At 47.1% G+C, this 24,419-nt stretch overlaps 1 protein-coding gene across 8 annotated transcripts; it reads right to left on the bottom strand.

Annotated features, from left to right (window-relative positions):
• Window positions 1-291: 291 nt before the first annotated feature.
• On the bottom strand, window positions 292-22,680 carry EPN3 (epsin 3). 8 transcript variants are annotated; one of them, XM_020972715.2, is made up of 11 exons: window positions 22,283-22,680; window positions 20,189-20,347; window positions 17,528-18,259; window positions 9,564-9,682; window positions 7,992-8,075; window positions 7,501-7,623; window positions 5,635-5,722; window positions 4,985-5,245; window positions 4,561-4,671; window positions 3,258-3,488; window positions 292-2,734 (listed from the first exon to the last, which is right to left on the bottom strand). In XM_020972715.2, the coding sequence occupies exons 3-11, from the start codon at window positions 18,096-18,098 to the stop codon at window positions 2,400-2,402; spliced, it is 1,923 nt and encodes a 640-aa protein (XP_020828374.1). In that variant the 5' UTR covers window positions 18,099-18,259; window positions 20,189-20,347; window positions 22,283-22,680; the 3' UTR covers window positions 292-2,399. The 8 variants fall into 8 exon arrangements, with proteins under 8 accessions (XP_020828374.1, XP_020828372.1, XP_020828378.1 ...); XM_020972713.2 differs by having other exon boundaries at window positions 4,561-4,674; window positions 22,283-22,679; XM_020972719.2 differs by having other exon boundaries at window positions 4,561-4,629; window positions 22,283-22,679.
• Between the last annotated feature and the right edge of the window lie 1,739 nt (window positions 22,681-24,419).

The following is a 24,419-nucleotide window of genomic DNA, read 5'->3' as shown; positions in this document are numbered from 1 at the left end:
TTGAGTTAGCTCATTCTGATACACATCTTACACAGCCCTGCAGCTGGATGGCAGTCTGGGCCAAGATTTGAATAAGAGAGTAGGTTGGATCGTGTGTGGAAAATCGTGCTATGAAAATTACCCTAGGCAGTTCAGTTGCTAGTGATGCCGGGTGGCTGTGAAGCTTAGAACATGGCATGATGGCCAAAGAATCCAAACTGTGGGTGGACCAAGAGACAATGAGTATAACTAGGTTGTGATGGGTACTCAACGAGGACTACATGGTGACAAGCAGCACACAAGAGACCAGACTAAGGAAGGATGCAGGCGACTTTATAGACCACCCTACCTGGCTGACTTGCTATTATTTCTCACACACAAAATTCCATCATCTAATGCCATACCTTTGGGCAAGCTGGGCCCCATGCCTGGAATGCTCTCCCTCCTCCTCACCCTCTCTTAGAATCCCTCACTCCCCTCAAGGCCCAGCTTATGTCATCTCCTATGCAAGGCCCATCCTTAATTCCTCCCCTCCCCCATCAAAATACATACATGCATACATACATATATGTGTGTATATATATACATACATTGTAATTACTTATTTGTGTATACTTTGTTCCCCCTCAAATTATACATATGATATATAGATATATTATAATTACTTATCTGTATATACCTTGTTCTTTGCTAAATTACATATATGTATATATAGACATATAATTACTTATCTGTGGACATTTTATTCCCCTCTAAATTACATATATATATATATATATATAATATATATATATATATATACACACACACATAAATATGGTAATTAATCTGTGTATACTTTGTTTCCCCAAAAGTTACATGTATATGTATATATAGCTATATTGTAGTTACTTATCTACGTCTCTTGTTCCTCTTTCAAATTACATATATATAATATATATATATATATATAGTAATTAATCTGTGTGCACTTCGTTCTCACCAGTTAATGTACTGTAAGTACTTATCTGTATACACATTGTTGCCCCCCAAATTACATATAGCTATATTGTAATTACTTATCTCTGTATAGCTTGTTCCCCTCCCCAAATTACATATATATGTATATATGTATATACTGTAAATACTTATCTGTGTACAATTTGTCCCCCTCCCCACTTCCTCACCCCCTTCTCCCATAGGGTGAAAACTCCTTGAGAGCAGGGAATGTGTCAGGCTTTTTTTTTTCTTTGCATTATTCCCAGTAACTAGCAGAGTACCTGCCTGGCCCAGAGCAGTCACTTAATAAACACTTGTTGAATGAATGACGTAGCTGAATAGCTAGCTATGAATTATTTTAAAAATTAGAGGCGATGCTCCAGCATACTGAGTGGATAAACAGAGGATTTACAGCAGGATGTGGACCACAGTCACCCAAGTGGAGAAGATACGGACAGATTGCCATCTTCTCTGAAGGGGAGAATCTTCACGTGATGAGCACATGGAACGCTTCAAGTTTTCTGGCGTCCGTGTCGAGCTCCCCCGTGGTTACTTGGAATGAGGGAGAATGCCTTCTACTTTCTTGCACTGTCTCCAGCCTATCCATCTCCCAAGGTCTTTACCCCTAATAATCTGAAGTTTCTTTTAATTCTCAGAATCCCTATGAGTTAGAGAGTGAAGTTCAGGCCCTGAACAACTGGAGACCCAACCGAGGGGAACTGTCTCTCTGGGTCAAGCTTTCTGAGAGAGACATGTCCAGTTTACGCAAACCCAAGAGCTGACTTCTGTGTTTTGGATCCCATTCCCCTCCCCTTCCCCTCCAGGGGCTTTGGGAGATAGGGGCTGGAGAGGGATGCAAGGAAGGAATGCTCCTGCCTCGCCCCCTCCTTCCCTTCATTCACAACAGAACTGCTCGCCACCATAAGAAGGTCACAAGCACAACTCGGCTCTATCGTGCTAGTTCAGGTATTTATTCTGGGACCATTGCCATGGCTCCAAAAGGCTTCTGGTCACCAGGCTTCTTCTGTGCTATGCACTACAGTACTTGTGGTGTCGGAGCCCTCCACACATACATACATACACGAGCCCCTTCAAGGGATAGCTGGAGCCTGGAAAGCCACTCCTCCAGCCCAGACAAAACCTGGGGGATGCTGGCTCCTGTGATGTCCTTTCCCTGAGCTCCCAAGACCCTCTCTCACTCCTGAGGCAGGACAGGGAACCAAGCATCCAGGCAACATTCATACTGACCTAAGTGGGATGGGGGCAGTGCCCCTGTCCATTGTCCCAGCCCCTTAAGCAAGGGGTGGGAAAAGCTCTGGTCAGCTGCCAGCGGCTGACCGGGGCACAGAGGCAGAGAAGCAAGGCCAACAGACATGGAAACTGTTTCCAGAGAGGAGGGAAGAAGGTGCCAGAAGTGAGAGCTGAGCAGATGAGGGCAGAGTTCAAAGGAAAGGATTGGTGCCTGACTGAGAAGAAGGATTCAGGGGTCCCACTGAACCAGACATTGGGAGCAGGGGCTGGGGCAAGGTCCCAGGCAGCTGAGGGAAGGTGCCAGCCTGAGGGAAGACGCTGACAGAGGCAGGAAGGGTCATTCCTGATGGAACACTGCTGAGTGGAAGGGGCAGAGAGGTGCTGTAGGTCATTGAGCCTACGGGAGCACCCATAGGCACTGAGGAGGCCAGATTGGGCCCTGGAGACCCTGTCCGCATCTGATTGAGAGTTGGCTTGCACTGCTCACCCAAACTGAATGGGTTGGTGGGGGACGGGGCACTGAGACCTGTTGGAGAAGAGAAAACAGATCAGAAAACTGAGAGGCCAAGCAGCTAAGGTCTGAGGTGGAGAAATTGGAGGCTAAGACTTAGATTTAATGGGGTGTGTGTGTGTGTGTGTGTGTGTGTGTGTGTGTGTGTGTGTGTGATACTGGCACAGAGACCATGAACACATTGGAAATGGAGACTTTGATTTGCCAAGGGCGTAAAGGGAAAAGCTGAGATGTAACTAGGGTAAGGTGACTAGAGCATTTCCTCAGGGTGTTGAAACTTAGAGGATGCTGAGTTCTTCCCCACTTCCTTGACAGCCACACCTGAGGTAAATTACTCCCCACCTCTGTGATATTGGCCATCCTGGAAGGCCCTTCCTCTGTCCACCAGCCAAATTCCAGGGGAGTGTCCTTGCCTTGCCCCCACTTCTCCCATCCCCCAGGTGCCAACATTTCAAAGTATGGATCTGGGGGGAAGAGGGTGACAGATGACTGGAGTGGGAAGTTGGGGGGAAGGGAGGAGGAAGTATCATCTCTCTACCTGAAAGGAATGGGTTTCTTGTCTTCGTAGGCTGTGGAGCCATCACTAGTGAATCCAGGTTGACCAAGGAGGAGGCTGAGGGTCCCAGGAAGGACTCAGGGGTCTGGCAGGCTCGACCGTCTTTGCCTGCCTGAGTCAATGCCCCACCAAGTCCTCCCAGGTCAAAAGCATCTGACTCCTTTGTGCCATTCTGCTTGGAGCTAGGGAGAGGGTCTCCAAAGAGGTCTAGGTCTAGAAAAAAAAAAGTAGGGGGAGCTCAGATGCTGGGGGAAAGAGGAGGCAGAACTGCAGCATCGTGGATTTAGGCCTGGTTGAGGCCTCAGACCTTCTAGTTCAATCCCTTTAGTCTATACATGAAGAAACTGGGGCTAAGAGAGCTTAAGAGACCTGTCTCATCATCATCATCATCATCATCATCATCATCGTCATCATCATCATAGTTGTTCAGTCGTTTCAGTCATGACTGACTCTTCTTGACCCCATTTGGGGTTTTCTTGGCAGAGATACTGGAGTGGTTTGCCATTTCCTTCTCCAACTCATTTTACAGATAAGGAACTGAGGCAAATAGGGTTAAGTGACTTGCCCAGGGTCACACAGCTAGGAAGTATCTTAGGCCAGATTTGAACTTAAGTCCTCCTGATTCCAAGGTTAGTGCTCCATCCACTGAGCCACCTACCTGCCGTACATTTTTTTGATATTTTGCATACACGTACATGAATGCATACATACATACATACAATATATAAACACATACTCTATCCACTCAGCCATCTGGCTGTTCCATCAGCATCAAAACTAGCATTTATATGACACTTTAAAGTTCGCAAAGCACTTTACATGTATCATCTCATTTGATTTTCATAACAGCCTTGTGAGGCTGGTGCTATTATTATCCCCATTTTATAGGTAAGGAAACTGAAGCTTAGTGCCAGAGCCCTGATTTAAACCCCAGTCTTCTGACTCTAAATCTAGAACCCATTTCACTACAGCACAATGCCTCCCATAAGGGGTGGGGATGGGAGTGTCAGAAAATAGGGTATCTGAGATAGGGGGATCAGGGTGGGGCTCCGAGATTTCCAGGTCCAGGGTTCTGTTTGCTAGCAAACAGAGCTCTGGGCAAGGGAAGGTGCCCACCAGGGTCTCTCACCCAACTTGTCTGGCCACACCCATCAGGGCTCCACTGCTATCAGCTGTGCCTCACCTTCCCCTCCCTCCTGGTCCCCCCCATCCCATTCCTTCATTTCCTGGAACCCTCTCATTACCACCACCACCACACACACCCAGCTGCTCTCCTTTAGCTTACCAGGGCTGCCAGATCGTGCGGAGGGGAGGGCCTGGGCACTCTCAGACCCCTCTCTGGCCTCTGTTGACTCTGGAAGTTTGGCAAATAAGTCAAAGGCTGAACCACCTAGAGCTGCTGTTGTGGGGACGGGGTAGATGGACAGATAGGGAGGAAGAGGACAAATGGGTCTGCACCCTCCCAAGAAAAGAATGAGGTATTCTCCTTTATGGGGGCAAGAATAACATCTGTCCTGTAGAGGACTCAATCTACACCATCTCTTCCCATCCCTTGCCCTAGAGACCCCTCACTCATTGAAGGCAGAGAGATTTAAACCCCAGGAGCCAAGTCTCCGGCATCAGGGATGGAGCCAGGAGTCACAATCCCTCTCATCCCACCTCCCACCTTCAGACTGGATGGTTTAGGAGGACAACAGGCTTTCACTTACTGGGAGTGCTGGGGGTGTCCAAGGTAGCTCCCCAGGGGTCTGTTCCTGAGCCAGAGGGTTTGTGGTGGGGAGAATCCTTCACCCAGGGATCCATGGAAAGGGGGGGGCCAGGCGTCCTTCTCCAGGGTTCCGAAGAAGAGAGCATAGATGGCAAGTCCCAAGGCTGGCTACGGGACAGAGGATCTCCAGAGGGGGCTGGAGACCAAGGGTCTGCAGAGGGTCCCCAAGAGGAGCCGGCAGGCTCCACAGTTGACCTGAGACCTAAAATGAGAATAGCAATGACGCATTATCATTTTCTATCCCCACCTCCAGTTACTTCTCTCCATCACACATCTCATCCCTTCTCCTTCCCTCATTACTCTCATGGTCACCTTCCTTATCAGAGAGGACATGGTAACCAATCATGGATGGGGAAACTGAGGCACTAGGTGGGAAATCTGGAGCCTTCCGTCTCCCTTCTGATCACTTAGATTTCTACCAGGGAAGGTCCCTAGGAGGGGGAGGAAGGAAGAAAAGGAAAACAGAGATAGAGAGCTAAAAGAGGAAAATGGAGGAAGGTCTACCCAGAGACTGGCTATGGAGAGAGAGATTATCTCTAGGTTCCAGGGGGAAGGGGTAAGTGTGTCTCTCCCAGGATCTGACCACCCCACCTGGGATATCCCATGGGTCAGCAGAGCTGTGTGTGGAAGGTGGAGCTGGTCCTGGTCCAAAGATATCAGCAAGGTCCAGGATGGAAGACTACAAAGAAGGACAGTAGAGACACATTTGAGCACCCTGGGAGTGGGAGTTCTTGGCGCCAGTTGGGGGCAGAGCAACAGAATCTCAGCCTCTCTTATTCATTCAGTTCTACTATTTTATTAAACATCTCTACTGTACCTTCTGGTGGATGAGTAGTTCCCAATCCCTTCCTGTCCTCTCCTCTCTGTTTCCATCCTCACCCTTCCCATGAGCAGGGGAAGGCAGGATGGTCAGCAGAAGGATCCTAAGGTCATAGGTCCTAGAGCTCGAAGAAATCATCTAGTCTAACCCCCTCGTTTCCTAAGGAGGAAAACTGAGGCCCAGAGAGGGGGAATGACTTGCCTAACAAATCCAGGGCTCTTTCCACTGTGACACAGCCAGTCTCAACTCTAAGATGTCCAGTCATCATTATGCATCATTCTCTTTTACATTCTCTACTGTCTAGCCAAACCAGTCTTCTTGTTGGGCTATGCACGTGGTAATACATCTCCAACATCCATGTCTTCACACAGGCTCTCCATCCATCCCCTACATTTGGAAAGCACTGCCTCCAACTCTAGAATCTTATTTGCTTCAAAATCCACCTCCTACACAAAGCCTTTTCTGCCTCCCCCCCCCCTGCTGTTAGTGCTTCCCTTTCCATATTACAGATTTTATCTATATGTGTGTATGTGTATATATGTATGTAAGTGTATACGTATGTATATACACACACATATATATATTTGGAGGCAATTGGGGTTAAGTGACTTGCCCAGGGTCACACAGCTAGTAAGTACCTGAGGCCAGATTTGAATGTAGGTCCTTCTGATGCCAGGGCTGGTGCTCTATCCACTGCACCACCTAGCTATCCCAGAATTTTCTTATAGTTTTCACAAACACACACACACACACACACACACACACACACATATATATATATATATATATATATATATATATATATATATTATATATACATATAATATTTATGTGTGTTGTTGCCCTTATATAATGTAAGCTTCTTGAGGGCAAGGACTGTTTCCTTTCTTGTTTGTGTATCCCAAGGGCATAGCACACAACAGACACTTAAATGCTTACTGATCACCCAGGACATCTCTAGGCAGGTTTGGGGCTTCAGGGAAAGTCATAGCATGAACCCCCTTACTTTAACATTTTTATATGAGGGAAGAATCTGGTTGAAATCAGCATCAAAGATGGGCTCTAGGGGAAAAGATTCACAAAAAGTTCTAGTTCAGCCAGAGGAAGACTTGAAGAGGGGTTGTTGTTGTGAGGTAAGCAGAAACCCAACATTGCCTTAACTTGTATGTATAGAATCCCCCCCACCCCAATCTCCAGCTGACTGATAGTTCTTTTTCCACCTATTCTCTTCTTGATTGTCACCAACCCAATCCAGTAGTATAACAGATATCAAGGGTCATAAATGCCAAATCTAGAATGGGGCTCAGTGGTCATGAGAAGCTCCAACCTTCTCATTTTACTGTGGCAGACATCAAGAGGCCCAGAGCTGGGCAGTATCTAAGGTTACACAATGACTAGGGTCCAGTCAGCTGAGGGTCCTCTCCACTAGAACATAGCTAATACAGCACCCCCAGAGCCTGGATGGAGCCTGGGGCAGTCAACTCTGTCATACCTGAAGGATGGTACTGCCCTTAACCTAACCTTCTGGTCCCTTCTACATTCCCCCCATGACTGCTATATCCCCTTGTCCCTCAATTCCTTAATTCCCCCTCCCAGCATGCTTCCCCCCCTCCATAGGCCTCCATCCCTTCACAAACCTGGCTGGTTTTCAGTTTCTCTCCTTCCTTTTCCTCCTCTCTTTCGGGGTCCTGGTCCCGGCGACCATGGCCCCCAGCGCCTTTGGATAAGGGGGAGTCATCTCCCCTCCAGGACCTCACCTCCTGCAGTTGGGACAGATTGGTGGTGGAGCAGGGGGAGCAACCAGCTAAGTTTGGGAGCCATGGGGACCCTGGGACCCAGGGCCCTAGAACCCAGGGCATCCAATGTTAGGCTAAGGAGAACGCTCAGCTCCCCAGAGGATCCACCAGGAGCCTGCAGACACGAAGAGAAAGCAGGGGTGGGGGTGGGGAGATGAGAGCAGGGAGGGTAGCAGGGGAAAATCCAGGCTAGGTAACAAAGTGGTTAAGGAGCCAGGCAGGAGCGAGAAGGAGCTGGAGAGACACCAAGTGAAACCGAGAGGAGCCCTGTTAGTGCCCAGAAGCACCAGCACCAGCACCAGTTCCAGAGTAGGACCTGGGGGCTCCGCTACCTTCTCATGCTCCTGCTGGCTCAGGCGCAATGCCAGCTGCAGCTGCAGATCCTCGTCCCTGTGGGAGGCTGGAGGGACCGGCTGCTGGGGATGAAGGAGAAGAGAGTGAAATGGGCACTCCTCTGCTTAGCTCAGCTCACCTTCCCCCACCCTTTCAGTTCTCAGTCTTGGGCAAGGGGGCTGGAGGGGGTGGGCAGAGAGAGGAAGGACAGAGGGTAGGAGACAGGGGAGGAAAAAGCAGAAAGGGGACAGGGCAGTGGTAGGGGACAAATGGGGCTGGGGAAGGAGAACCAAAAGAGACGGGGCAGAGTGAAATAGGGGTCAGGAGGAAAGTGGGAGATGGGGCTGGAAGAAGGTGGAAGATGGGGCAGGATGAGATATGGGGCAGGAGGAAAGGTAGGAGATATGGGACAAAAGGGAAAATGGATGATAGGATAGGAAATATGGTGTCCAGGGAACCTGGATGGGGAGTGAAACAAGATGGGCAGTGAAGGGAAACAGGGCACAGGGATGACAGAGGAGAAATAGCCTTGAGTGGCAGAGGGGATTTGAGATAAGTAGCATTAGGGCAGAAGGAAATTGGGAAAGGGAAGAGAACAGAGGGAGAGGCTAGGCTACAGTTCGGTGAAGTCAACTGCCCAAGCCCCAGGCTAATGGAAAGGGGGAAAAAAAGTGTATTCACACATTATTTTGCAGACATTTGCAAGCTTTATGTGTCAAAATGCTCCCTTCCCACCCCTTAAATCTTCTTTTTTCTACAGAATGCATCTGAACCCTTGCTGGGTAAACATGGGTGGCTCAGCCTGGGAAAGAGGCCATTCCACACTGTACTTGACTGGGATCTGCAAAGGGAATGTAAAGCCTTGGGGTGGGGATGAGGAGGAAGAGTCCCACAAAAGATGCTGGAGTTGTCTCCTCTTGTGGTCTTCTTAGGGAGGAGATGTGCCCTAAGGCACTTTGCCCCACTATATCCATGTCCAGAGAGCCCAAGAAGGCACCCTTGGTATACCCCAAGTATACCCCTCCCTCTGTCCCTACAGGTTTGCCCCCCTGCCCCCATGAGTCCTTTAGGATCATGATGACAGGCAGAGACAAGCTTGCAGACACAAACCAGCTCAGGCTTGCTAGGGCCCTGCCCTTGGGTGGTTCAAATAAAAGCTAGGGAGGACCAGGATCCTTCAGCCCTTTAACACTTCAAAGTGGCTCTAGCTCTTTTCCTTCAGGAAAAGTCTCTAAACCAGAGAGTCCAACAACAGAAGGAATCAGGCAGATGGGCACTCACTGGGCACGCTTGCGATTGGGAGCATGGGGTTGGGGCTACTCCAATCTACAAAACATATGGACCTAACCTGGCTCCTTCTGTGACAGTCACCTTCTGGTGCCTCATGGCCTTAGGACTCTAAGCTGGGCCCTGCTCATAAAGCTGGTGCTTTCTGACTGCATTGCCAGAGAGGTGCTGGCCTTACATTTTCAGGGCGGAGCATCAGCCTCATGGCCTAAGGGCCATCCAAGTCTATACCCCCTTCCCTGACACATACCCATCAAATCCTGCTGATCCCATGATAACATTACCTTCTCTGCCTCCTCCCGGCTCATGGCCAGCGCCAGCTGCAGCTGTAGCTCCTCCTCTCCTGTTGTCTGGGGTCTAGCTTGCTCCAGGTCAGAGGTAAATCGAGGAGACGAAGATGAAGCTGGAATGGGGAATAAAGGTTTCAGACTCCCCAAATCCTTGTTATATTCAAAATGTCTAGGGTACATCTTGAAACAGGGAGGTCTAAGTTGGAGGAGGTGAGGGAAACTCCACAGTGTCAGACTTGAAGTCAGGTGAGACCTGGGTTCAAATCCCACCTCCTACACTTAATAGCTGTGTGGTCACTGGCAGGTCACTTAATCTCTGTGTCTGACTTTCCTCATTTGTAAAATAGAGATAATAACACGGGTAGTACCAACCTTGGGGCAGCAAGCAAGGTGGGGTAGTGGATAGAACCCTGAGCCTGGAGTCATGAAGACTCATTTATCTTCCTGAGTTCAAATCTGGCTTCAGACACTTACTAGCTGTGTGAACCTGGGCAAGTCACTTAAGCCTGTTTGCCTCAGTTTTCTCATCCATAAAATGACCTGGAGGAGGAAATGGCAAACCACTCCATCATCTTTGCCAAGAAAACCCCAAACTTACAAAGAGTCTGATATGACTAAAATGACTGAACAACAACAGATGTACCTACCTCAGACAGCTGCTATGGGAATCAAAGGCAAGAGTGGATTGAAAGCACTATATAGATGCCTTCTATTATAATGTTGTTGTTATCATCTTTCTTGGAAGAAGTTTCAGTAGAAAAAAAATTGAGAAAAGTTGTTAGCCCGCTATTATTTTACATTCAGTGTTCTGCAGACAATTAGGCAGGTGGATAAAGTAACTGCCTTTTATAATTGAATAAGAGTATTGGGGTATAAGTTTATCCTCTGTAGAAAGCATCTTCAGGTCAACTTCAGTGACAGATTGGACGGCAGGGATGATCTATGCCTCATCCTGGTCCCATATAGTTTAAATTTCTTCAGCTAGATCTCTATGTTTTAAAAGCTTTTCATTCCATATAGTTTGGACAGCATGAGTATGACATAATGACATCCATTAAAAACATCGTTCTAGTTTTTATGGATCAACATTAGGTCCAGGAGTTGGGGGAAACCATCCTGTCTGTTAAGATGCTCTAGGTTCACTATAGTTTATTGGTTGATTTCTCAACATAATTTTATTCTTTTCTCTTTTAGAGTATGAATTTGTAGAAGGGAGATTTGTAATGTTAAAAAAGTAGAATGCCCCTAAACTTACACTCAAACTCACAAATTGGTCCTCACTGGACCACTGCCACTTTGGGTTCAAGGGGTATATCTCTGTGAAGTCATTTATCTAAAACTCTAACTCATGAGCCCCAGCTGGTGTGATTTCCCCATTAACAGGCAAAATTAACTCTGTTTATAGAAATGAAGACAAAATTAACTTAAAAGTGGTGTACAGTAAGAATAGCTATAAAACTTCCTCTCCCCTCCCTGCCGTAAGCAGGAGCACTTTCACACAAATATACACAGCATCTGTTTGAAGGATGAGCCCAGAACACTGGTGTTAAGGCACACATGTAGGAAATTTGCATAGCCAAGCAGCCAAGTCAGTTTGTGCAGGGGTTCAAGGCTTCCTGCTTCTTGCTCTACCCTTATGCTGCTCTGTGATGGGCCCCACCTCTGTGTTGGGTAGGCTGCACCAGTATTGGACTGGACTTGCTGCTCATGGGGCATGGTTGCTCATAGGTGGATATCTGGGGCTTGCTCTTCCTGGGCAACAATCTTCTCTACTTCTTCCAACGTTAGGTGCGGCTACAGTCCTTAGCTGTGGTACTGCTGTGTTCTTTTGGAAACCATAGGCACCCAGTCTTGGTAGAAACTCTGCTCTCTCAGGACTGCAATTCTCAGGCTGGGTACCTAGCAGGCATGACTTTTAGCCTTTTTTCTTGAACTGACTCCAACTGCTGGATGGGGTGATTCCCTCAAGGCTTGTTGTTGTTTGTCGTTGTTGTTTGTTTTTGCTAGGCAGTAGGGTTAAGTGACTTGCCCAGGGTCACACAGCTAGTAAGTGTCAAATGTCTGGGGCCGGATTTGAACTCACGATGAACTAGGATGGTAAGCAACTTGATATAGATTATGTATGTATATGCATACATATGCATCCAGGGTGGGTGCTCTATCCATTGTGCCACCTAGCTAGTAGTTCTGCTAGTAGAAGATGAGAGGGGAGAGGGAGAGAGGAAGACCCACCCCCCTTGCCCCCAGTGATTCCCTCTCAGGGGCTGAGTTCTTCCTCCACTTGAAGTGACAAATTATCTTTTAAGGGTCACCAAGGGGTGTGTCCATCTTTCTTCATCCAATGAGGTTGCCCCTTCCATTTCATTCAGAGAAAGGTGCTCATACTTTGTAAAGGCATCGCTGGATGTTAACACCTTTTCATCTGTGATTATATCAGCTGAGCTGGGAGGGGAGGGGGACCAAATCCCCCTTTACAATGGAAAAAAAAGTAAGTTTTTAGTGTATAATTCTAGTCTCCTCGCTGTATCTTTCTAGGTACCCAGAAGATGATACTTTTGCAACCTTCACTGATACATTGTCATTTCTGTTAATGCATTATATAATCTGCATTGCCCAATACATCTGGGCTCCTTAAGAGTAACCTTGCTGTAAGTTTTTGTGGTGACGATCTGATCCTGAATCACTAGAATAAACCCTTTCATTTCTAACAATAAGCCTGCCTGACTCAGCCATTTCTCTTACACTGCTTTCTCAACATTATTCTAGTCACCAGGTCATGGCTTGCTAGATACTTGAAAGGTGCTATTTTTTTTTTTACAGTTGGCAGGGACTATTTCCTTGCATGAGTGATATTGATCATGTTTCGTAAGTATAACTCTACTGTAATTTCTGGAGTAGTAGTGATGCCATTCTGAATTAACACCACTCCACCCATCCATTTCTAAAAACTAATCCCTATCACTCGGCCACTTTTCTAATGTTTCTTTGAGTCTTTGTCGGAAAGTAGTTGGCAGATTCACGGTGATGTTGCTTATAAAGGGCCTTTATATTTCCATTCTTGGACCTTAGGTGCTTCATAGGCTTCTTCTGGAGGGAAACCACTTTTGGTTGCATTCCACAAATCCAGTGGTAAATATTCATTAGAAGCCTTTACTATATTGCTCAGTGACATCACATCTGCTTGTTCCAAAAATATTTCTGTAGGTTTCTGACCAATTTCTCATGTGCTTTAAGGATGTCTATCAATCTTCTTTCTCCTTTTTTTCTATGAGGAAGTGTCATTTTCAATAACTGCCTTAGGAAGTCGCACCCCAGGTTTCATTAATATAGAATGGGCTTTTGTTGGGATATTTTAAAAATCTGTTATGGTCCATTTTTATAGTTTCAAAAGTGTACATTAAGACTGATGTTGAATAATTGTTAATTGCTTCAAATACATTCTTCCCATTTAAGCTTTAACTTCAAGATGCCAGTGAATCTCTTACTATCTTCAGCTATAGCCTTTTGGATATCTTTATGCTTGATGAATTATTATTTTTATTATTATTACAATTATTACTTTCAGGAAGACATGGTGGCATAGTAGGAAAAGTATCAGACTAGCAGTCAGAAGACCTGGGATCTAATCCTAACACTATCACTCGCTAGCCATGTGGACATGAACTGGTGGCTTACCCTGATGTCAGTTTCTGAGTTGAGGAAGATAATACCCTTTTCTTCCTCCTTCACAAGATTGCTGTGAGGACTAAAGGAGATAATGTAGAACTGTACTAACTGAATCCACTATAAGTCTACGTTATCTAATTTCAAATAAGCCTTCACTGGAGTAAGACAATCTTACTTACTTCTCCCTAATTGGTTCTCTGTGATCACTGCAACAGCCATTCCAAACCTCATCTCACGGTCGCACTCTACACCACTCCACACCACTCCATCTTCTTACACTCTCAGCTGAGGACTTCACCTTATCCTTTACTGAGAAAATAGAGTTCCCTCTTATTCCTCTCCTCCTCATCTCACAACCCCTTGACACCACCCCCCTAGTATGTCCTTGTTTACTTTAGTTTCTGGGACAGAGGTAGTCCTTCTTGCCACTACCAATTCTTTTATTGTTGTTGTTGTTCAGTTGTTTCAGTCATGTCTAACCCCTCATGACCTGCTTTGGGGTTTTCTTGGCAGAAATACTGGAGTGGTTTGCCATTTCCTTCTCCAACTCATTTTACAGATGAGGAAACTGAGGCAAATAGGGTTAAGTGACTTGCCCAGGGTCACACAGTCACTAAGAATCCTTTAATATGTACCCTCAATCCCATTCCCTCTCATCTCTTCTAGCATATTGACTTTACTATCATTCCCCTTTTTTGATCTGCACTCTCTCCTTATACACTGGTTCCTCCCTGCTGCCTACAAACATGATCGTCAGTCCATCTTTTAAAAAAAACAAAAACCTTCACTAGGTCCTACTCTGTTCACCAGGTATTGTCCTATATCCTTCCTCCCTTTCTCAGCCAAACTCCTTTGCATATACATATATAATCTATATCAAGTTGCTTACCATCCTAGGGAGGAGTGAGGTCAGAGAGGGAGGAAGAAAACATAGAACTCAAAATTTTATTAAAAAATGAATGTTAGGCTCAGATTCTTAAGATCTGGCCCGAGTACATTAGCGATACAAATGCTTAGATTCCTTAAGAGTCTGGCCAATATGGCAGATCCTTTAAATCTCACCCACCCCCAATCAATGTTCTAATAAGCCTTGTCTTTGGCTGAAAAGAAAAAGTGAATGCTAAAAACTGTCTCTTTATGTATTTGAAAATACTATTTTTTAAAGAAAAAGCTGCATACATACTGGTCATCTATACTTCATCTTCTGACTCTCTTCTAAATCCTCTGCAATCTGACTTCCAAACTTGTCACCCAAGGGGAGCTGCTCTCTCTCCAAGGTGACCAATAACCTCTTAAGTGTCAAATCTAATGTCCTACTTTTAATCCTCATCCTTCTCAACCTCTCTGCGGCATTTGACACTGTTAACCTCCCTCTCTTCTTGGATACTTGCCTCTCTGGGGTCTGTGATCTGCTCTTACTTAGTTCTCCTACCTTACTGTAGGTCCACTTCTCCTCAGTTTCTTTTGCTGGCTCTTCAACTACATCATGACCCCTTAAGGGGGATATACCCTAAGGCTCCATCCTGGGCCATCTCTCTTCTCTCTAATATTTTCTCACTAGATGACCTCATCAGCAACCCCAGGTTTAATTATTATCTTCATCTGGATCATTCCCAAATCTCTATATCCAGCCCTAGTCTCTCTCTCCTGAGCTGCAGTCCTACATTACCAATTACCTGCCAGATATTTCTGTGTGTCCCATAGGCTCAAACACAACATATCCCCCTAATCCACCCTCATGACTTTCCCAACTTTCTAGTCACCCATGTTCACAACCTTGATATTACCCTCAACTCCTCACTTTCACTCACCCCACACATCCAGCGAGTTGCCAAATCTTGCTGTTTCTATCTCACCTTAAGTACCTCCACTTGTGTATAGTCTTTCCTGATTCTTTCTCCCTCCACCCCCAGGACTCTTCCACTCAAGGTGACCCTTTATCTGCTTTATCCGTATGGTTTTGGTTCATCCCACATTAGGATTTAAGCTCCTTGAGGGCAGGGACTATATCACTTCTGTCTTTGTCTACCTAGAGCCAAGCATACGGTCTGGCACAGTCTAAATGCTTGATGACTGACTGATGAAAATACCTTGATTCCATTCAACAAATATTTATTAAGCACCTGCTGTGTGCACCACAAAATGATGGATAATAACAACTACAACACTTCGGGGCTTACAAAGTACTTTTCACTTAACTGCCCAAGCCATAGTATAAGTATTATTATCCTCATTTTACAGATGAAGAAACTGAGGTTCAGAGAAGTTGAATGAGGTACCCAAAGATTATAAAACTAGTATAAGATCTGGGACTCAACTACAGGTCTTTTTTTTTAAACTCCACGTACTATGTTCTCTATACTATACCACAGGTATGTGTAATTACATCTAACCTGTGATTTCATTGCTATTTTCTCCAAGAATTCAGTTGAGCAACTCACCTGCAACTTTTTGTCTTAAGGAGTTGTCTATGGTCATATAGCTAATATATGTCAGAGATAAAACTCGAACCCAGTTCTTGCTGACTCCAAAGACTCTCTCTGTTATATGTGATTATTATTTGTAATGGATTTTTTTTGTTTGTGTTTGTGTTTTGTTTTGTTTTTTGGTGAGGGCAATTGGGGTTAAGTGACTTGCCCAGAGGCACACAAGCTAGTGAGTGTTATATGTCTGAAGCCGGATTTGAACTCAGGTCCTCCTGACTCCAGGGCCGGTGCTCTATCCACTGCAACACCTACCTCCCCCTGTAATGGATGTTTTTACACTGACATTTCGACCCACTGGAGAGCTACAGGGAGCCCCAGAACTCACAGAAAAGAGAAATAGATTAGTGAGACACCTGGGAATGGAAAGAGTTGTATGCAGGTACACAGATCCCAATATTCCCATTTCCTCTTTTTCTGCCCTTGAAAGAGACTTCTAGTCAGCCTTTTCTTCTCCCCTTCCTCCCCCACCTTCCATGCAGCTGACAACAGAGAAACAAAAATTAAGAGCTGCTGGTGGGACAGGTGGCTGACACCAGTACCTGCTCACTATTGCCTTCTGTCACCACTAAGCTGCTGCCTCTCAAGCTGGGCGTGCTAGAAACAGAGTTGGGCTAGGTCCTGGAACGCTGCCATGACAGCTGAGGCTCCGGGATGGAGACCGTGGGTAGAGATGTGACAAGGCAGACTGGTGACCAGGGGAAGAAAATGGCTTGGCACTACCATGACATTGTAGATGTTGGTGAGATCAGGACAGGACACTAGACCCAGACTTACGCAGTGCTTTCCCAATTCTCCATGGTTGGGCAGAGTCAATGCCGGTGGGATCTAAACATGAAATCCCTTCCCTTTCCTAGAATCTACAAGCTGGGAGGATGTTTGTACAAGGGGAACATGAATGGGTGAAGTGATCTATGAGTGGGGGCACTTGGTAGTTGCTTCATGAGTTACTTTACTATTGCTGTTATTTTTAAAATTGGGTCTCCCTAACTTGCCCAGGCTGGAAGGGGATGGTTGATCCCAATGTTGATCATCACAGTTCTGACTTGCTCTGTTTCTAACCTGGGCCATTTTGCTCCTGCTTTGATAGCCTGGTAGGGCCTGCTCCCAGGGGTCTATCACATGTGGACCAGACAGTGCAGGCACACCACTGGTTTTAACTCTACTACAGCTCAGAACTCCCAAGCTCAAGCAATCCACCAGCCTCTGCCTCCAGATGTATACCACCATGTCTGGCTACTTGACTATGTTTAAAGAAACCATGTGAGCACAGTGTTGACTGCTTGGGTAATTTACATATAGAGGTTTAGGCCAATTGAAGGAAATCTTGAAGACAAGGGATAGAGACCCCATAATTCTCACAATTCAGAGTAATATTCCATTTTCTTTTCTCCTAGACTGAATTTTGAAAAACAGTTACCAAGAGTGAATAAACCTGTCTAGCCAAGAAGTTGAGAAAGAGGTCTCTCATATAAACTGGAAAAACCAACTCCCCTCTCTCCCTGGGTCCATGGCTGGAGCAGAGTGCCACCTGACAGAAAGATTACATAACATAGTCCCTTCCTGGTTAATTAATTAGTTAAGTGACAGCCTGCTCTTGTGTGGGACTGTAGGAAGCAGGGTATAAGCCAGCTGTGGATTATTGCTGCTGCATTCATCCCCTGGGACACAACTAATTGTTCATGTAGCTGGCTTTATTGTCATATTATTTTTCTTCCCCCAGTAGAGGCCTTGACCTGAACAAAACCTTCATTCCAAGGTTCCCCCCTCCCCACCCTACCTTCTTGTCGAGCCTGACCCCTCACTCACAGTTGTAGGAAGAAGGGGATCCTCTGGTCCGGCTGAACTCGTCCCCATAATGGGAGGACCGGCGACCATAGCTTAACTGCCCGCTGCCAATGCCAGAGCCCTCTAGAGCCATGCGTTCCTTCGTCTTGAGAGCATGGGTCCTTTCCTGCTTCAATCGCTCCTCATCCTTGAGCAGCCCCATCACCTGCTTGACCTTCTCTCGAACATTGATGCCCTGATCCTTGCCATCTCGATCCACATACTGGAAGTCCTTGAGGGTCTGAATGGTGTAGAGGTTTTCTCGACACTGGTGGGCCACTTTATCAGAGCCAGTCTTCAGCAAATAGTCCAACAGGGTCAGAGCCTTGTATACATGGCGCCAGTTCTTTCCACTATCATTGAGCCGCCTCCAGATCATGCCCATGACCTCAGCAAAGGCCACGGTATTAAAAGTCAAGTCAGCGATCTCTGACATGAGGGAGCTTGGTGGGCCCCAGGGATCATTGCTGGTTGCTTCACGTACCTTAATTTCTGCTTCTGAATAATTGTGCACAATATTCTTTACCTGCCGTCTCAGAGCTGAGGTTGTCATGGCTGGGGGCACTGGGGATGAGAGTCCCCTCCCCCAGTGAGAAAGGAGGCACTGAGGGCAAGAGGTTAATGTTCACAGGCTCTGACCCCAAGAAATCCGTGGACAGGGAATGTTGGTCTCAGTAGGAAAGGGACCGTTGCTGTGGAGGGTTCTTCATGGATCTGAAAAAAGTGGGAAACTTGATGGTCAGAACTCTAGACACAACACCCCAGGCCCCTGGTGAGTTTTTATCTACAACTACTTTTTTTTTTTGGATGGGGGGCAAGGCAATAGGAATTAAGTGACTTGCTCAGGGTCACACAGCTAACAAGTATCTGAGGCAGAATTTGAACACAGGCCTGTCTGACTCCAGAGCCAGTGCTCTATCCACTGCGTCACCTAGCTGCCCAGTAACTTGAACCCAGGTTTCTGGCTTCAATTACTGTATTCCAACTACATCAGAGCTAGCTAAATGTAATGGTTGATTATTGCCTTTTTTTTCTCAGCACAAAGGGAGTACTTAACTTGGAAATAGTCCTCATTCCAGAGCCCTCCCACCCCTACCCCCACCTCCCCTCCAAGTCTCTCCCTCCTTCTCTTCCTTTTTCCAAATCCCACTCATCCTCCAAGATCCAGCTCAAATCTCATTCCACGAAGCCTCCCCTGACGACCTCAGCTCCACTGACCTCTCCCTTCTCTGAACTCCTTCAGTCCTTATCTTGGGCACCTAGACAGGTCAGCATGTAATTATTCTCTGGTTGCTTCATTATGTTGGTCTGGTTGCCCTCCACTCCCCACCCCACCCTATAGCCCCAAGAAACCATCATCTCCTTAAAAGCAGGCTCAGCGCCATTGGTATTCCTTTTTGGTCTTTGTATAGGGCCGGGCACAAAGTAAACCCTTCACAGTCACAGATCATTAGGGTCAGAAGGGATCTAGTCCAACCTGCTCATTTTAAAGATGAAGAAACTGAGGCCCAGAAAGGGGAAAGAGCTTGGCCAAGGTCACCCAGCTGGTCAGCAACAGAGCTAGGACTGAAACTGAATTCTCTTAACTTCCAGGGCATTGCACCTTCTACACCTCACTGCCTCTCTCACACTAGAAAATAAGTGGAGGATCACAGACGATAGGGCTGGAAGGGACCTTAGGTGTCATCAGGTCTAACCTCTCATTTTACAGATGGACATCCTGAGAAGCAAAATGACTTGCCTAACGACATACAGGTAAGTGCTAAACAAGTTTTCTAACTAAACCCTGATGTCTGTTGATGAATAATCTTGGATACACTCGATCCTCTAGTCCGAGGGTTCTTAACCTGGAGTCTAAGCATTTGGGGGGGAAAAATCACATTTTCATTTTCACTAATATTTGTAACCCTGTATATTTTATTTTATGCATTCCCAAAGTACTAGACTGAGAGAGGGTAGCCTGGACCCAATTGAGAGAATATAGAGCTCTAGCCCCAGCCACATCCCGATGTGGTCCTCTTGGCATTAGAACCAAGAGGAAACTATTCTCACGGGATTTAGAGCTGGAAAGGACTTTAGAGGCCATCCGGTCCAACTACCCCACCCCTTGATTTAACAGATAAAGAAAATGAGGCCCACAGGGGGAGGGGGGAAGATAATTTACCAAAGTAATACAGAGAGCTGGGATTCAAACCCAGGTCCTGGGATTTCAAATCCAGTCCCTTCCATTATAAAATGTGGATAATCTCCTCCTCACCCTTCTTCCAACACACACACACACACACACACACACACACACACACACACACACACACACACACACTCACTCTGGCTGGGATACTTCCACTGTGGCTCCCAAAGTAGGATACAGGGACTACCCCAAGGAGGCTATTCTGGGGCTGTGATGGTTAATAGGGACCTTTCCCACAGGATCTCCTCAAGCTCCAATAGGTTGAGCTCAGTCTCCTATCTGAACCACATCATCATGAAAACATCCCTGATTATAGTCATAGCTGGTCCTCCAGAAGCCTTCCTACAGGTCCAGAAGGCGGGCAACTCCAGGATCTGCCTGGGTTTTCCCCAGCACTGACCCCCCTCTATGCCTGCTCCCTCACTCCCGACTTCCACCACCTCCACTCTTACCTTCTCCTCTCCAGCCTCCTGCAGAGTTCCCTGGGATCCCCAGACCTGACCTTGGGGTTCCAGGAGAATTCCACTGAGTTCACATCCACCTCTTCCTGACCCCGACCAGCCACTGACAGGGGTAGATAGACACTGGACTGTTGGAGCAGGAGCTGTGTCCTTGGGGAGGGAAGCACGGGGGGATGGCTTCTGAGGGGAAGCTCAGCTGCTACAACTTGTCCTATTCTCTCCCTCCCCCAACTGTGGGTGACTCAGAAGCAGCCTGTCCTCACCTCCCAGCTGGGCGGATGGGATGTTGGAATAAATATGGGGAAAAATTTCATACCAAAACCCGCCCCCAAAATGCACGCAACTGCTGAGGGCCATCGATGAAAACCAGTCAAGCCAGTTGGGCATCATAACTCCACAAAGAAGCCCAGCCTGTGGCAGGGCCATGCTCACCTTCTTGCCCCAGGCACTGTGCCATCATGCACGGGGAGGGAGCAAGCCCAGACCGGACTTAGGGGACTTTTCTTTCTCCCAGTGTAGCTCAGGAAATTCCAATATGATGCCTGCCCAACCTCGGGAGGAGAAAGCTGGCCTCAGAGGCCAGGTGGATCTTTCCCAGGTTCCCCCCAAAGGAGAAGCCCTACCCAGAAGATGGGGGCAGTGTGTATATGAAAGAGATACTGTCTCCATCAGTCTCTACTGGGGAAAAGGAAGGGAACTTAGGTGGAAGGATATCTGAGTGCATTCCTCATATTCTTCAACTTCTGAGAAGTTTAAAGGGGTCAGTATTATAGGGGAAGAAAGGATGCCAGTGCAGCAGAGAGAAAAAAAATGAGACAGAGAGATGAAGGGAGGGAGGAGGGAGGGAAGGAGGGAGGGATAAGAAGGCTGGGAGTGCTGCCAGTAGTGTTAAAAGCAAAGAGTTTTATCGAACACAATATGCCCAGGAATAAAGGGGAGTGAAATAGAAACCTGGCAGCCGATAAGGCGGCAGCAGCAGCACCAGCCAGTCTTGTATGGAATTACTGCAGTGACCTTGAGCCAGGGCTTGTCAGGTGGAGAGGACACAACCCAGCACCCAGGCTTCTTGGCTCAGATGGGGTGGAGGAGGGCACGAGAGTGGGAGAATGAGTCCAGGGTACAGGGTGAGAATGGGCACGCACAAGCCACTAGCAGAATGGGAGACGGCCAGGGACGTGTTGGGGTAAGGCGGGGAAGTGTCCAGAGGAGAGGAGATGTGGATGGTGTGGGGAGGTAAGAGACGAAACATACTGGATTTCTCCCCCTGCTGTCCAAGAACTGGAAGGAAAAAGGAGAGACTGGTTTGGGGGGGGGGGCTATCATTCCTCACTCCCCCAGGGGAGCAGGGATTCTACCAAAATCTCCCCAAGGTCAGAAGGTAACCAGGAAGAGCCTGAGAGTGGGGGCAGGGGGGATAAGAATGAAAAAGAAAAGCAAAACAAAAAAACAACCCACCCCACTGTTCCAGGTTGACCTTGAGCTTTCTGAAGTGTGTGGCCCAGGCCCATCTGAGCCACACATTCAGGATTAGGCCTTTTGGCCTCCCAGATCCCTATGAGTGGTTTCTCAGTTTGACCACGAATCAATCAATCAGTATTAGTTAAACACCTACTGAGTACCAGGCTCAGCTAATGGCAGATCAGTGAAAATGATATGATGGGGGGTAAGAAAGGTCACAGCTCTGATTAGCTTTCTACACCACAGAAGGAGGGATGGGGAGGTTCTGCTGTTTGAGTGTCTTAGAAATACATTATTAGGGGCTGGGTGAGCAGAATGTGAACCAAGCAACATGAAGAAGCTTCTGAGCTGTACCCACAGCACTGGGGCTTCTGGTGATGGGATTCCCTCATAGCCAGCCTTCTGCCTCAGTCATTCCATCTTGGGACTTTGGCCCTGAGCCCCAAGCCCTAGCCCTGCCAGGTCAGTAAGGACTAGCTACAGTTTGAAATGTGTTTATATCCTGCTTTCCCCTCACCCATTTGTGGGAAGGTTAACATCAGGGGCTCAGTTCTGGGCTTAGGGGCATCTCTCCCAGACCTCTCCCTCTCCCCTGAACCCTCCAAAGGGAGACACAGCAGCACTTACCTTTGGTGCAGCCTCCTTCTACGAGCAGCAGCTAGGGTGGCGGCAGCGGCAGCGTCAGGAGGCTTAGCTCAGCCCAGGAGCCAGAGCCCAGGCTCTGCAGTGACCTGCCAGTCCCAGCAGGTTGGGAACAGGACAGCCCCAGTGTCTTCAGATCCAACAAATACTGCCCTCCAGCAAACCACGCTGCCCAGAAGGGGCAGATCCCTCCATACCAGAAAGTGAACAGGGGTCCCGAGACATCGGAAACTGGGGAGCAGCTCTGCCTCCTGTACCCGAAGAGAAAGTTGCTCAGCTGGCTGGGCAGGTCCGCCTCAGCAGTAACAGGACACAGGAGGAATCAGCAGGGCTCATTAACCCCTTCCTGCCCACGAGGCGCCACAACGCTCTCTGAGAGCCTGCTGTCCCAAAGAGCAGTGCAGACCTGGGCACAGTTTAATTGCTAGCCCACTGCTGGCAGACATATTAACCTTTTGCTTGCCACTTCCCTAGGCAAAGTGGCTGAGGGAAATGCAAACACAGACCCCTTTTGGCTGGCCAGCTCTGCTGGTATGGAGAAAAAATGGATCACACTTTGAGGCTAAGTTCCTGCTGCCTGCCTTCGCTCCTCGGCTGAGACAGAGGATCTAAAATTCTGTGTCCCCCAGAAAACTTAAAGAGCATCCTTTGAATCTGACCTCATATTTTAAAAGAGACCTACCTGGAATGGAAGACAAAGGAATTTGGGAAGTCCAGGGACCAGTTAAATTCAATGAACATTTATTAAACACCTACTAAGTGCTTATGGCATAATGGTAAACCCCAGGCATAGACAAAAATGAGTTGGTCCCTACCCTCAAGGAGCTTATATTCTGCCAGACAATTTTCCATGTCACATCACCTCCTGTTTTGGTCTTCGGTAACAGCTGGCTACCATCTATACAGCACTTTAAGGCTGGCAAAGAGCTTTACAAATATTAACCTTTTAGCCACAAAACCACTCCAGTGGGTAGGTGCTATTATTATCCTTACTTTACAAATGGAGGGGAGGAGGGAGGAAAGAAAGTAAGAAAGGAGGAAAGGAAGAAAGGAAGAAGAGAGGGAGGGAAGAAGGGAGGAAAGAAAGAAGAAAGGGAGAGAGGAAAGAAGGAAGGGAGGAAGAAAGGAAGGGAGGCAGGAAGGGAAGGAGGAGGGAAGGGAGGGAGGAGGGAAAGAAGGGAAGTAGGGGCTATTATTATCCTCATTTTACAGATGAGGAAATTGAGGTTGAAGTGATTTGCCCAGGGTCACATAGCTTGTAAGTGTCTGAGGTAGGATTTGAACTCGGGTCCTTCTCCACCTAGCTGCCTCTAATTTGTATTACTAGTGACAGAGCTGCAAGTTATGACCCCAGGTTTTGCTATCTAAGCTTGATAAAGAGGCTCATGGCCTAGTGGATAGACAGACCTGGGCTTAAGTTCTACCTCAGAATTACAGCTAGGTAGCACAGTGGATAGAGTGCCAGGCCTGGAATCAGGGAGACTCATATTCCTGAGTTCAAATGTGACCTCAGACACTTATTAGCCGTGTACACTGGGCAAGTCACTTAACCCTGTTTGCCTCAATTTTCTTATCTATAAAATGAGCTTGGGGCAGCTAGGTAGCACAGTGGGTAGGGCACTGGCCCTGAAGTCAGGAGGACCTGAGTTCAAATCCGGCCTCAGATCAAACACTTGACACTTTCTAGCTGTGTGACCCTGGGCAAGTCACTTAACCCCAATTGCCTAAAAACTAAAAAAACAAAAAAACAAAACAATAAAATGAGCTGGAGAAGGAAACGGCAAACCATTCCAGTATCTCTGCCAAGAAAACCCCAAACAGGTTCACATAGTCAGATAGGACTGAACAACAACCTGGATAATTCACTTATCATTGGACAGAGTTCAGTTCTCTAAGACTATAAGTTGCAGAGAAGGTGCCGATTGGCAGTGGTAGAGGGAATTTCCTCACCTGGAAGTTCTCTATATTAAATAAAATCACAGGTCCAGTCCTTATCCCTATCAGCCCTAACCTTGATTTTCCCATCTATAAAAGATGACAGTGGTAACGCTTCATGAAACTGTCATCATAAACCACGTGTGACTAAACACTGTGAGAAGGCAGAAGCCTGGAACTAAGGTCA

Source organism: Phascolarctos cinereus, unplaced genomic scaffold (genome assembly GCF_003287225.1).
Source record: "Phascolarctos cinereus isolate Bilbo 61053 unplaced genomic scaffold, phaCin_HiC Scaffold_5;HRSCAF=322, whole genome shotgun sequence".
Classification (NCBI taxonomy): domain Eukaryota; kingdom Metazoa; phylum Chordata; class Mammalia; order Diprotodontia; family Phascolarctidae; genus Phascolarctos; species Phascolarctos cinereus.
Note: the sequence above shows the minus strand (reverse complement) of the source record. Positions and strands in the feature narration are given on the sequence as shown.